Here is a 14457-nt window from a genome sequence, read left to right on the forward strand (position 1 = left end):
GGAGGAGCCCAGGCGGCTGAGCAGAGTCCGGGCGGCTGTGCGGAGTTTATAACCGGGAGCCACAGCGGTGCTGATTGGCTGCTCTCGGAAGCGACAGCCAATGGGAGAGAGAAGCGGGCCGCGTCACGAGTGTCCGGGCAGAGGGACCTGACACAGGCTGGGAGAAGGAGAAGCGAAACTTGGGCGCTGGGGAGTCCCCGCAGCTGGGCGCCTGCGCCCTGACCGTCCTGGGCCTGAGCCCAGCGCCGGCCGCGGGCTGGGACGCGGCTGCTCCTCTCTACTGCCCAGGGCTGCGTGGCCGTCACACCATCGCCCTGATTCCTGTCCCAGGTATGGAGCACTGGTTTCAGGCTTTTAATGGACTGAGACATTTTTGTGGATCCCAAAGGTCATTATGTTTGAGGCGGATATCCTGAAACATTTTCCATGTTAGAAATGAATGCCAACCTGGGCGTGGTGGCACACCTCTAATCCCGTATGGGGAGGCTGAGACAGAAGGCTTCCAGATTCTTTTGCGGTACTGTGGATGGAACCCAGGGGCTTTCTACCCCCGAGCTACACCCCAGCCCAATTTTTATTTTCTATTTTGAAACAGGGTCTCACTGAGTTGCAAAGTTTCCTCACTAAGTAGCTGAGGCCGCCTGCGAACCGCAATCCTCCGGTCTCAGCCTCTCAAATGCTGGGATTACAACCGCGAGCCACCATGCCTGGCTTGCTGGCAGGCTCTTGTCAATCTCAACATGTAGGGAGACGCTCGGTAACCTAGTGAGACACTTTTCAAAGTAAGAAGGACTGGGTACGATGACAAAAAGAAAAAAATTAATGCAATTTTAAATTTGCTCATTTAGAATATTAATAACCAATTACATGTTAAAAGAAATGTTTTAAGCAAAATTACTATTTCTAAAATAAAATAAGCAGAGAGGAGTGGATCTTTTTGCATTTGTAGCATGGTTTCTGTGTTTCTGTGTGTGTGTAATGCTGGGGGATGGACCCAGGGGTATTCGACCTCTGAGCTGCACCCCCAGCCCTGTTTTACTTTTTATTTGGAAACAGGTTCTCACAAAATTGCTGACAGCCTTGCTAGGTTCCCGAGGCTGGCTGCGAACCTGCCATCTGCCTGTCTCAGTCTTCCAAGTACTGGGATTACAGGCCTGTACCAGCACACCTGGCTCCATTTCACAGTTTTGAAATTCTTTTTTTTCATCAAAGGCAACTGCTAGCCAGGCTTGGTGGTAGATGTCTAGAATGTGCCAGGACTTGAGAGACTGAGGCAGGAGGATCACAGGTTCGAGACCAGACTCAGAATCTTTTTTTTTTTTTTTCACAGTACTGGGCACGAAACTCAGGGGCATTCTACTTTCAAGCTACACCCCCAGCGCTATTTTTAATTCTATATTTTGGAAAATGGTCTCATGGAGTTGCAGAGGGCCTCCCTAAGCAGCTTAGGCTGTCTGTGAATCGCAACCCTCCTGTCTCAGCCTCCCAAATGCTGGGATTACAAGCGTATGCCACCACGCCTGGCTTCAGATTCAGAATATTAGTGGGAATCTCAGCAACTTTGCAAGACCCTGTATTAAAACAAAGAAAAAAATTAAAAAGATGTAGCTTGAAAATTGAATTACCCTGGGTTCAATCCAGTGCCAAAAACAAATCAAAACAAAAACCCTGCTGGTTCTTCATATCTTCACCAATTAATGTGTTTTTGTTGAAATGTAGAAAAATTCAGCCTCACAAAACTATAGGATTATTTTAATAACTTTTCAGATAATTGTGAATATTGAGCCTTGATACATTAAACTGAAAGTTTTAGCTTATTAATAGTTGTTTATGAATGCCAGGCGTGGTGGTGCACGCTTGTAATCCCTGCTCTTGGGAGGCAGAGACAGGAGGATTGCACAGGTTCGCAGGTTCGAAGCCAGCCTTGTTGGCTTGAGAGACCCTATTTCCAAATAAAATATTAAAAAAATAGGTATCTGGGAGTGTAGCTCAGAAGTAGAAGTGTTTCCAGAAATCCCAGTACCACACACACAAAAAAAGTTGTTTATGAGCTGGATGTGGTGGCACATGCTTGTAATCCCAGCATTCGGGAGGCTGACACCAGAGGATTGCAATTTGCGGCCAGCCTCTCAGCTACTTAGTGAGGCCCTTTGTAACTCAGTGAGACCTGGTTTTAAAAAAGAATAGAAAATAGGTCAAGGGGTGGAGTTCAGAGGTCAAATGCCCCTGGGTTCCATCCCCAGACCCACACACAAAAAAATGTTATTTGTGATGTGGCACCCGAAACTATTATTGAATATTTGTGTTCTGTTTCATTAAAATCTAAAGGTTCATATTGCCCATTGAAGGATCTTATGCTAATATGTGCCATTTTTTAGAGTAATGCATTTTTGACCAAGTTAGATACATTGAAGTACACAGTATTGTTGACACATTTAAGTGCAAATGGTCCAAGCATCCATGTGTGTGTATTACCACAGAGTTCCCCAGAGAGTATTGTGAGTCACCCCAAGTGCCCACCGCCAGGTCCCATGGCGTCGGGGTCAGGTTCCAAGGGTGGAACTGGGGGAACCTAAACCTGTGGTCTGCAGAGCCAGGTTTTCCAACAGAGCACTGTGCTAAGCCAAGGTGTTTGCATCTCCGCTCTCCTTCATGGGAGCCACTAGAGCCCATAGATTTCAGCACTTGCAATGTGGCCAGGGCCCTGAGCAGTTGAATTGTTAATATTTAAAGTAATTTAAAATAAACATGTAAATTAGTAGTTTTTCTTTCTTTTTTCATTATTTTACTTTTATTTTATTTTTTAGTGGTACTGGGGATAAAACACAAGGCCTTTGTACCTTGAGCTATACACCCAGCCTTTTTATCTTTTTACTTCTGAAATAGGGTCTCACTAAGTTAGTAAGCTTGCCTCAACCTGTGATCAAACTGGGGGAGAAGAAAAACGCAAATAAAATGAATAAAGTCCAAATCAAATAGAGGCCTAAGTAATAATGTATCAGTATTGCTTCTATAGTGGGGAGAAAAGTGTGATGGTAAAGCCAGATTTTTAAAGTCAGATCTTAATAGGGGAACATGTGTATGCTAAATATGGGAACTCGGCTCGACCTTCAAAGTTTTGTAAATCTAAAAGAATTCTGAAGAAGAAAAAAAAAAAACGGAAAAGGAATCGTTTATAGAAGGAAGAAGTATCTGCTCTGCCAGAAGTTTCCCAGGGTCTCGTCCTCAAGAAACTGGAGAGAGGGCAGCAGACAAGAGCCGGGGAGCCCGCAGGGTTCCTGCCAGAGCGCTCTCTCCTCTCACCCTGTGCAGTGCAGGGCTGCCCGGAGCATCCTCATCCCTGCATGGATGCGCCTTCCACTCTCTGCCCTCCTTCCTCTCCAGAGCTGCTCAGTCAGCACCGCGGGCGGCACAGCGGCGCCCCCGTGTGGACATGTGGCGGAACACAGAATTCCAGATTCCCTGCCCCCTCCCCTCTCCCTGCCCTCTCTTATCTCTCTCTCCCACCTCCCATCCCAAGGATTCACTATATGGGATTTCTAACTCTGAGCTCTACCCCAGTTCTATGTTTCTTTTTGTGTGTGTGTGGTACTGAGGGTGGAACCCAGGGGCTTTTCTACCTCCAGGCTATACTCCCAGACCTTTTTTTAAAATATATACTTTATTTGGAAACAGGGTCTCACTAAGTTGCTGAGAGCCTCACTAAGCTGAGGCTGACTTCGAACCTGTGCGATCCTCCTGCCTCAGCCTCCCAAGTGCGGATATTACAAGCATACACCATCACACCCAGCCAGTTCTATGTTTCTTAATTTTTGAAACAAGGTCTTGCTAAATTTCCACACGCTGGCCAGCACCTGTGATCCTCGTGTCTTAGCTCCCAAGTCCTGGATTGCAGGGGTGCGCCACCAAGCCTGGCTCCAGATCCCACTTTCTGTCCCCACCTGGGACGGCCCTGGTCTCCCTGGGTCCCCGGCTGCTGTGCAGGGCTCTGCACACACGGCGGCTTCTCCATCCACATTAGGATCTGGAGTCTCAACTGTAACACAGAACCCAAGGTGAAGTCTGTCTACTCCTCATCGAGTGACCCTGGGGTGTCCTCCTGTGCCCCAGGTCATCAGGACATTTCGGCTCATTCCCAGGACGGGGTGACCCCACACCAGGCTGGACGCCCTCAGTCTCCTGGACGGGACCTTAGACCAGGGGCCCCTGATGCTCGTTCCTGCTGCTGCTCCCGGGATGAAGGGCCATCCTGGAATCCACCAGACCCTCCCACCCCAGGACGGCGGCCAGAGGAGCCTGGAGTGTTGTCTAGGAGGACGAGGAGCCTCCTGGACATGAGACAGGGAGGAAACCAGACCTTAGGGCGTGGAGGCCGATGGGGAGGGAGGGCCCAGGCAGGACAGAGCGAGGGCAGGCAGCCCGGGGCAGCTGTGTGGCAGGGCGCTTGTGTCTGGACACAGGCTCGGGCTCTGGCTGGGCTGCAGGAGGTCCCTGGTTTTCACAAGGATGGTGACTGCACAGGGCTCTGCCACTCATGGGTAGGTCACATGTACATGTTAGGCAGTGTTCTGTACTTCTGGATAAAACACGATTCAAACACCTCAATGGGAGAAATGGGACAAGGAGAAGCAACTCTGGGCAGGGTGTAGCAGCCCCATAATCCCAGTACCTGTAGGTGGAGTCAGGAGGATGCGTGTTCAAGGCCAGCATCAGCAACTTAACAAGACCCTTGGCAACCTAGCAAGACTCCTTTCATGATAAGAAAATAAAAATGGGCTGGGGGTGTAGCTTGCAAGTTGAGTGCCCCTGTGCTCAACCCTCATTACAGAAAAAGAAGGACCATGATTCAGGGCCCTAAAGCCGGGGTGCAGCATCCCGTGGGAGGTGAGCGAGGTCTCTGCCCTTGATGAGGGGCAGCGCTGGCCCTGGTTCTGGGTTCCCAGGGTCCACTCATGAGCTCCAAGGGCCCAGGTGTCCCCCCCCCCCAGGTACCTGGCCGCGCTGTGGCTGCCCAGTGTCCTCAGTCAGCAGGAGCTGTGCAGGAACGTGGCGTGGAGGGCTGGCAGTTGGTCACCTCGCTGGTGGCCATGTCCCCAGAGGGCACAGAGGGACAGAGCACAGGACCATGACTGGTCAAAGCTGGGAGTGTCAGAGCAGAGCGACAGGAGGAGGAGCAGGAGGGAGGCGGGTGTCAGGGGCTGCGCTCAGAGCAGGCTGCTGAGGGCGCCTGAGCGCTGTCCTGGAGGAGGCGGCTCAGGGACCCTGTGTTGTGGGGCAGGCGTGTGTCCCAAGGTCACGGCCTGGCAGCCTGGGCTCTCCTGGACACCCTGGGGCTGCAGAGGAATGGGGTCCTTCCTGCAGACTGCAGGAAGGACTCCCTGTTGTGACTCTGGACACAGGGTCTGCGGGTCTTCCTGTGAAGAATTCCTGAGGTCCCAGAGTCTGGGAGGAGGAGTCCCCGTGTGGAGGCAGGATGAGCAGGGGCCCAGCCTGACTCCTCTCTGGGCTCTTTCTTGCATCCAGGGTTGAAGGCGGGAGTGAGTCTGCCAGAAACCCCAGGATCCCTGGAGTGGAGGACAGTGGCCGCCAGGCAGGTACTCAAGGACTCTCTAACCTCAGATTCTCAAAATGATAATGTCCAGAATTGGTCGGTATGAAAACCATGCAAAGCACATTTAATATTTTCATTGGTTTCATTGTTCTAAACAGAAATTGTGTTTTGAATGGATTCAGTTAAATAAAATAGTAAATAAATTTAATCCATTACTTTTTACTGTTTTTTGTTTGCTTTTACTTTTTTTAGTACTGGAGATTGAATCCAGGGGTATTGGACCTCCAAGCTACAACCCTACACATTCAGAGTGGAAAAAGAGCTTGGGAAAGATTTGAAATGGTGGAGGCAGTGGCAATGGCAGTGGCCAGTACTCAGGGGAAGCAGAGATCTGATGCATTACACCTGGAACCTTTGAAGTAATTACCCCAGAGGCAGAATGCTACCACCACGCACCCTCGAGAACGTGGGACAAATGGTTGGGCAAAGAGGGTGCTCAGATTGGAGACTGCCGAGGGGTGAGGCCGGCGATGGACACAGCAAAGCTGGGATTGGAGCCTGCCGTGAGGCAAGGCTGGTGCTGGAGCCTCTGAGGCCGGGATCAGAGCCTGCCGAGGGGTTAGGCTGGTGCCGGGGCCAGCAGCCGGCATTGGAGCCTACGTGAGGCAAGGCCGGTGCTGGAGCTTCCGAGGCCGGGATCAGAGCCTGCCGAGGGGTTAGGCTGGTGCTGGGGCCAGCAAGGCCGGGATTGGAGCCTGCTGAGTAGTTAGTCCGGTGCCGGGGCCAGCGGCCAGCATCGAAGCCTTCCATGAGGCAAGGCCGCTACTGAGGCTTCCGAGGCCAGGATCGGAGCCTGCCGAGGGGTTAGGCCGGTGCTGGGGCCAGCAAGGCCAGCATCTGAGCCTGCCGTGAGGCAAGGCCAGTGCTGGGGCCTCCGAGGCTGGGATCAGAGCCTGTGGAGGGGTTAGGCCAGTGCCGGGGCCAGCAAGGCCGGGATCGGAGCCTTCCGTGAGGCAAGGCCACTATTGAGGCCTCTGAGGCCGGTATTGGAGCCTGCCTTGAGGCTAGTCCGGTGCTGGGGCCACCGAGGCTGGGATCAGAACCAGCTGAGGGGTTAGGCCGGTGTCGGGGCCAGCGAGACCAGAATCGGGGCCTCCCATGAGGTAAGGCCGCTGCTTGAGCCAGCAAGGTCTGGATCAGTCCACCGGGTAGCCAGGTCACTACTGGGGCTGTCAAGAGTGGGATCGGGCTGGGCGTGGTGGCGCATGCCTGTAATCCCTGCACTTGGGAGGCAGAGACAGGAGGATCGCGCAGGTTCGAAGCCAGCCGCGCACGCTGGCTTAGGAGACCCTGTTTCCAAATAAAAATGTAAAAATAGGTCTGGGAGTGTAGCCCAGAAGTAGAAGGGTTTCCAGGAACCCCAGTACCACCAAAAAAAAAAAAAAAAGAGTGGGATCGGTACTTGCAACGCGGCATGCACAGAGAAATACCGCAGAAAATAAAAATCAGATGCTTCCCTTAATAAGCAATAACTAGGAGGAAACAGGCAACAGGAAGTGGTCGAGCTATAGAAAGGGCCCTATAGTGAAGTAATTAAGGTGACCAATCAGAGGGTATGGAATAGGGGAGGACGGAGCCTCTTTAGAACGCAGGAGGTACATAAACAAATGTGTCAAAGTTAATCACCAAACAAGCATGGGATCGAGGGAGGGGGAGGGAATGGGATGGGGACTGGAGGAGGGCTAATTGGATGATGTGTGCTTGTATATCCTCTCAAGTCTTGTATTTCAATGTGATAAATGATTACAATGCACCAATAAAAATAAAAAAAATTAAAAAAAGAAATAGGGTCTCGCTCTGTTCCTAAGGGTGTCCCTAAGTTGCTGAGGCTGGCCTTGAACCTGCAATACTCCTGTCTCAGTTTCCCAAGTTCTGGGATTACAGGTGTGTGCTGCCGTGCCTGGCAACAATTAAATATCTTATTGATATTGGGAATTGAACTCAGGAGGGTCCTACCTCTAAGCTACACCCCTAGGTGCTTTTGTTTTGAAACAGATGCCTCTAAATGGCTGAGAGTCTCACTAAATTGCGATGCTCTCCTCAGACTTGCGATCTTCCTTCCTGTGATCAGCCTCCCAACTACTGGGATGGCAGGCACGTACCACCATGCCTATCGTAAACGATTTGAATCTTAAGTGTATGGATTTGTCCAGCTTCCACTACAATCCAATTATGAAGCCATTCCTCACCCCAAGGGGTTCTTCATGTGAATTTGCAGTCAGTCACTCACTGTCCTCAGTCCCAGATCCCAGAAATCTGCTTTCAAATTCTATAGGGTATGCTTTTCTGAACATCTCATATAAATGGAAATATATAGCCGGGCGTGGTGGCGCTCGCTTGTAATCCCAGCATTCGGGAGGCTGAGACAGGAGGATCGTGGTTCGCGGACAGCCTCAGCTACTTAGCGAGTCCCTTTGCAACTCAGTGAGACCCTGTTTCAAAACTAGAAAGACTAAAAAGCACAATTGTTTCTACTTTCATTCCATTATGACCTGAAAAGATGCACAAAATTATATTAGACTTTTTAAATTTGTCGGTGCTTGCTTTGTGGCCAAGAATATGGTCTATTTTGGAGAAGTTTGCTTGAGCAGCTGAGAATGTGCACTCAGCTGTTGCTGGGTGAAATATTTTGTATATGTCTATTAGGTCCATTTGGGTTAGAGTGTTTCTTGAGGTCTGAAGATACAGTCTTTACTCGTCTTCTGTCTGAGAGATAGATCTAGTGATGTGAGAAGCATGTTGGCGTCTCCATTATTACTATATTGGGATCTGAGACTTAATGTCATGAAAATTTAATAAAAGTGAATGCACCCATGTTTTGGGTGTAATCGTTGACTATTGTTATATCCACTTGTATTATTCCTTTTATCAGTAAGAGATGACTCACTTTGTTTCCTCTGATAAGTTTTAGCTTACAGTCTGCTTTGTCAGGTATGGAGAGTTGCTACTCCTGCTTGTTTTTGGTTTCCATTTGCACAGAATATCTTCTTCTATACTTTCACCTTTAAACTATCACTCTTTGCCTGAAGAGTGCGTTTTCCTGCAGGAGCATATAGTTGGATTATGTTCTTTAATCCATACGGCCGGTCTATGCCTGTGAATCAGGAAGTGAAGATCACTGACATTCAAAGTTGATTTTTTTGGGGGGCTACACAAGCTATCATCCATTGAATACCCATTATTTCATACACTGTGCTAAGTGTTTGACATTCATTTTCTCAATCTGATCCTCACAACAACCCTATGAGGTAGGCATTATCACCATTTACAAATGAGAAAACAGGCTCAGAAAACTTAGGTCACTTGCCCAAGGTCACTGGGGTTAGTCTTCTGCTGAGAGCCCGTGTTCTTTTTATTGTGCCATCTCCGTGAGCCTTGAGCAAAAGTGCTCAGCTCTGCAAAGCGCACCTGGGAGCAGAGGCTGCCATCCACACCCACCGCTGGTAGGGACACTCTGAAGCTGACTCGACGTTGGTTTTTATTCCGCTTGGCATTTTCCCTGGCTGACCTGCTTGAGCTGTTTGCATTTCACTGAGCATTAGCTGCTGTTGGCTTGACGCCGCCGCCATCTGTACTTGCTGTGGTCCTGAGGCTCCTGCAAGGACTGTCCTAGCTCCTGACTGGCCTGGCTGGCCAGGACCTCTGCTGCTGGAGGTCTCCGCTTAGACAGCCCTTTCCAAAGGCAACAGATGCCAATAAGGCGTTGGTGTCTGCAGGGTTAAAAGTCTGCTTGTGTGGCTGGAGAACTCCACTTTCTGATTTTCCCTCCTTTTTGCTGATTTTCTCCAGAAAATTCGAGCACATTTTATTCAAGCTCTGGTCTGCTTCTGAGCCGTATCGGCACCGATACGGGCAGCATCCGTTGTCAGTTGCTCCTCCTGCTCTTCCTCCAGGCCAGGCTTGGTTCTCGGATGGTCAGGGACAACGCATGACTGAAAACAGGCACCGGTCCCTCAGCCCTCCACATGGGCTGTTCACCTCGGTCTGCGGACAACACCAGAGGGATAAGGACCTGGTTACGGCACACGGGTGTCTTTTCATGCTTCAAGACCTTGTTGAGAGAGTTCAGCTGTCCAGGGAACGATGCAGAGCTGCCCAGGACAGAAGGCCAAGCCAGCTGTCAGACTCCTTCTCCAGCTTGTGAAACTCCCCGGTGAGTTCTTCAGATCAGCCACTCGACAGTGCGTCTCATGATGCGAGCTGCTTCTGCTCTCTTGCATAGCAGCAGTGATTACCAGATTATTTTCATATCCTCAGCTACTTAGCCAGGCCCTTTGCAACTCTGTGAGACCGTTTCAAAAATAAAAGACTAGGCGGCCATGGTGGCGCACACTTGTAATCCCAGCATTCAGGAGGCTGAGACCAGAGGATCGCGGTTCGCAGACAGCCTCAGCTACTTAGTGAGGCCCTCTGTAACTCAGTGAGACCCGGTTTCAAAATAATTAAAAATAGGGCTGGGGGGTGGAGCTTGGAGGTCCAATGCCCCTGGGTTCCATCCCCAGACCCACAATAAGTAAATAAATAAATAGGGCAGGGGTGTAGCTCAGAGGTAGAATGTCCCTGGGTTCCATCTCCAGTAACACACACACACACACACACACACACACACACACACACACACACACAATGTGGAAAGAATGTGATTTTTTTTTTTTTTTTTGGTGGTACTGGGGATGGAACCCTTCTACCTCCTGGCTATACCCCCAGACCTATCTTTTTATATATATTTTATTTGGAAACAGGGTCTCTTAAGCCAGCGAGGCTGGCTTTGAACCTGTGCCATCCTCCTGTCTCTGCCTCCCAAGCGCAGAGATTACAATTGTGTGTCACCACGCCCACTTGCTTTTCTTTTTTTTCTTCTTCTTTTTTTTTTTTTTTTTTTTTTTTTTTGTACTGGGGCTGGAACCCAGGGGCATTCTATTTCCGAGCTACACCTCCAGCCCTATTTTTTATTATTTTGAAACCGGGTCTGCGACCTGCGATCCTCTGCTCTCAGCCTCCCGAATGATGCTGGGGTGTTTGCTTTTCATGTTGGTTCTCTGCGATCCCTGGCTCACCAAGCTCTAGCTAGAGCTTGTGCTGGAGCTTGTCCCTGAGAGCCACAGACTCCAGCAGCCGCCAGCTCCCGCAGGGGCTCGCCCAAGACGCCCGCCCTCCCTCCGCTCCGCCTCCCCAGTGAGATGCATGGGGAGCTGCTCGGCCTGTGCTCTTTGTACGGCTTCCAAACCAGCTATGTTTTGACTGCTTTTCTCCTCTTGCCAAGAAGCAGTCTTCCTGCTGGTTAAGTTCTGAGTCCTGGAACAACTGAAACGCGCTGCCTTCCTCTATTTTGCCATCTTTGAATCTCCTTCTGGGGCGGGGGAGACTGGGGATTGAACCCAGGGTCATTCCCTCCCAGCTTCCCCCCTCTTTTTTTGGGAAAAAAGTTCCCTCCCAGCTTCCCCCCTCTTTTTTTGGGAAACAGGGAGGTCTTGTGAGTTGCCCAGGGCCTCTCTAAGTTATTGAGGCTGGCCTCAAACGTGCAATCCTCCTTTCCCAGCCTCCCAAGTCCTGGGATCACAGGCGTGTGCCACCACGCCCACCTCCCACCTGGACGTTGAGACCAATCGGCATTGGTGGCAGAGGCTGCAGTCCCGTGAGAGGCCCCTCCCACGCATCTGCCTCAGTGGCTCACAGACAAGGACCAGATCAAAGACAGAAAGAAAGTGACTAACAATAGCAACCATTTAATAAATATTTCAACTAGATCCCAACTTTGCACCATAGTCGAGCAGATCAAGTACTGTCATTTCCATTTCAGAGCGAAGCAGAGAACAGGACTCTGTCTCTACACTCTGCTTCAGGGGCTAGAGGGGCGCAGAAACCCAGCGGGGCTTTCTGAACGAAACAGAAATTTGGGGAAGACGTAGAGGAATAAGGAATCAATGAAAGAGCAAAGGCCATGCCGTGAGGCGCCCTCAGGGTCTCAGCGTCAGTCTGGACCTCATGCAGTTAAGCCACAAGAAAGGAAACACTCTTCCAGTGAAGGCAGACGAGAACTCATAGATGAACTCCTGGGTCCCGGCGTTAGTGAAGGTCACCTTGCCTCCGTCGTAATCCAAGGCCACGCCAATCTGCCTGGGACAGTAGGACAGGACCTGCAAAGGCTCGGAGCTGGCACACACGTAGACCCCTGCTAGGGACAGCTGCAGAGTCCAGAAGCCCTCCGCAGGGGTGAAGGTGAGGAACCCTCTCCTCACCACCGACTCTCTAGCCACCCCCACCAAGCAGAATTTCGGCCACACTCCATTTTCCTGAGACCATTCTTCCCCCAGCTCCTCACTGTCATCTCTATATCCAAGAGAACCGTAGGCATCGGTGATGCCCAGGAATCTACCGAGACAGCTGCCGCCCAGCACGCTTCTGGCTCCGCCTCTGTGCTTTACGGCTTCCTCCTCCTCCTCTGCCCCCCACCAGATCCGGTCCACTTTCACCTCCCAGTACACTTTGCCCCAGGTGAAGCCCTTGCTGCCCAGCACGCCAGGCTCGGGGTCAAACCGCTGCCCGCGCTGGTATTTGTTCATCCACAGGCCGGTGAATATCATACTCTTCCCATTTGGAGACACCGAGAGGTAGCCATTGGCTGTCTGAGAATTCAGAATGATCCTCACTGTGGGGACAAAGCAGAGCAGCATCATAAGAGTTACCAAAGGAGATTTTCCCCACAGGCTCTGCAGCCTTCTGACGTCCGCCTTCTTGGAGACCAGGACAGACGATGCCTTAGGCCTCAGGCTTACACTTCCAAGAGTTCTTGTCTAGAAAATGCAGGGAGAAAATTCAAAGGAGCTGGGGGAAGCAAGGAATATGACACAACCTAAGAGGAGGAGGAGAGAGGAGATGGGATCACTGCCACTAGAGAAGATTTTCTCCAAAAGTTCATGGTTTTGAAATTTGTGAAGTTACATAAGAATTTAGATAGATAAAGATGGGTGTTATGATGGCCACCTATAATCCTAGTACTTTGGGAGGCTGCGATAGGAGGATCAACAGTTTGAGGCCAGCCTCACCAACTTAGCAAGATTCTCAGCAACTTAGGAGGCCCTTGTTCAAAATTTAAATGGGTAGTAGTGTAGCTGGGATGTAGAATGTCCTTGGGTCCAATCCCCAGTACCAGAAAAAAAATTAGATATATTAGCCACCATGAGGCCCTTCCTATTGAAGATGATCCATAAAAAGAAGCTTCACAGGAAAACTGAAGTCTTGGGTGGGTGACTTTACTCTGAGGTAAAAATTGGTCCACCTCCCTCTCGATACTCACTTGTTTTATATTCCAGATCCCTCAACAATTTTCCTGGAATGAATGGATGAAAAAGATAGTAAGCGACTCTGATACCACATCTTTCTAGTTTAAATTTCTTATTGTAGGTCCATACAACGTTAGAAGGTGACAGGAAACCGGAAGAGCTCTAGAGAACTAGAGAAACCGCTCGCAGTTGTGCGCTCAGACGCGGTTCACCCAGAACCAGCCACGGTCCGCACCTGGCGCCTCGCGAGGATGCGCGGGGCCGCACCCTCCCTTCTTAATGAGTCCTAAACTCCTAACTGTCACACTATTTTCTCTATTCTCAGATGTAATTCTGAGATTCATTGTCCCCATTTTTTAATTGTGTTAAAATCTTTACAATTTTTAATGATATGGTTCAGTAGCGTTAAAGTGTATTTACACTATTGTGCAACCATTTTCCAATCTTGCAAAACTGAAACTGTACCTGTTAAATAACTTCTCATCCCCCACCCCCCGTACACACACACCCAGCTCCTGGAAACCACGATTCTACTTCCTATGAATTTAACTGTTAGATAGCTCAAATAAGTAGAACTATACAGTATTTGTCCTTATGTGACGGGAGAGTTCCACTTAATGAAATGTCCTCAGGTTCACCCATGCTGTAGCATGCGGTGACATTTCCTTCCTTCTTGGGTCTGATAATCTTCCATCGTACCCCCCATTCCTTTACCCATGTGTCCACTCAGGTTGCTGCACCTCTTGGCTATCGTGAACTGTTTCCGATGGACGTGGTGTGCAAATATCTACTTGCAAGCCTGCGGTCAATTCTTTGGATATGTATCCAGAAGTGAGACTAACAGAGCGATGGCAACTCCATGTTTATCTGGAGGAACCGCTGTGCCTTAGCCTCTCGGGATTTTTCACCTCGGTTTTAGACATGGAGCATCTGTTTTAGCAACTCTGGGACCTAGCAGCTGTCATCCTACCTTAGTCTAGGGAACAGTTTCAGACTGTCATGAGGGAGACTCCCCGGCGGACTCACATCCCCTCCGCAGTGGCCCTGCCTGGAGGAGCGCCCCGACCAAGAGCAAGGGGCTCTGAGAATCCCAGGCCAGAGCTGAGACCTCAGGAAACACACAGAGGAGCAAAGAAGGTTCTGGGCTCAGAGCGTTCCTCCTCCACCTGTTCCTTTACCATGGAATCCTCTCAGTCCTTTCTCTAAAGAAAGAACTTTATCAGAAAATTCTTCTGCCCGCTTTTTGATTGCAGGACTGATAGGCTTTTCAATCCAGAACTTCTTTCGGGGATACCTAGAGAGAACAGAGCCACAGTGGGAACTCCTGAAAGAAAACACACAGGTGCGCACACACACACGGGTGCGCACACACACACACACACAGGTGCGCGCACACACACACAGACGCGCGCGCACACACACACACACACAGGTGGGCGCACACACACAGGTGCGCGCGCACACACACACAGGTGCGCACACCAGTGATGGCCCACATCGTGAAAGCCACATTTGCAAGTGCTCGATTCCAACATCGAGAGTAAAATACACAGATCTGTGGCC

General features: G+C 50.2%; 1 protein-coding gene and 1 pseudogene across 2 annotated transcripts in view; both read right to left on the reverse strand.

The window, feature by feature from the left end:
• Window positions 1-46: 46 nt before the first annotated feature.
• LOC308273252 (mediator of RNA polymerase II transcription subunit 8-like) lies at window positions 47-9831 on the reverse strand (annotated as a pseudogene). Its single transcript has 5 exons — window positions 9046-9831; window positions 4993-5034; window positions 4358-4491; window positions 224-321; window positions 47-78 (listed from the first exon to the last, which is right to left on the reverse strand). The product of its transcript is annotated as a mediator of RNA polymerase II transcription subunit 8-like (transcript).
• Window positions 9832-11568: 1737 nt separating this feature from the next.
• LOC308272912 (tripartite motif-containing protein 26-like) overlaps window positions 11569-14457 on the reverse strand; it is a gene marked incomplete at both ends in the record, with an annotated part of 11263 nt that continues 8374 nt past the window's right edge. Inside the window, 3 exons of the mRNA XM_080709950.1 lie at window positions 11569-12260; window positions 12909-12941; window positions 14073-14188. Coding sequence (XP_080566076.1) covers window positions 11569-12260; window positions 12909-12941; window positions 14073-14188 — 841 coding nt within the window. The remainder of the gene's footprint in view (window positions 12261-12908; window positions 12942-14072; window positions 14189-14457) is intronic.

This window comes from Muscardinus avellanarius (assembly GCF_963383645.1).
Source record: "Muscardinus avellanarius genome assembly, chromosome: 14".
Classification (NCBI taxonomy): Eukaryota; Metazoa; Chordata; class Mammalia; order Rodentia; family Gliridae; genus Muscardinus; species Muscardinus avellanarius.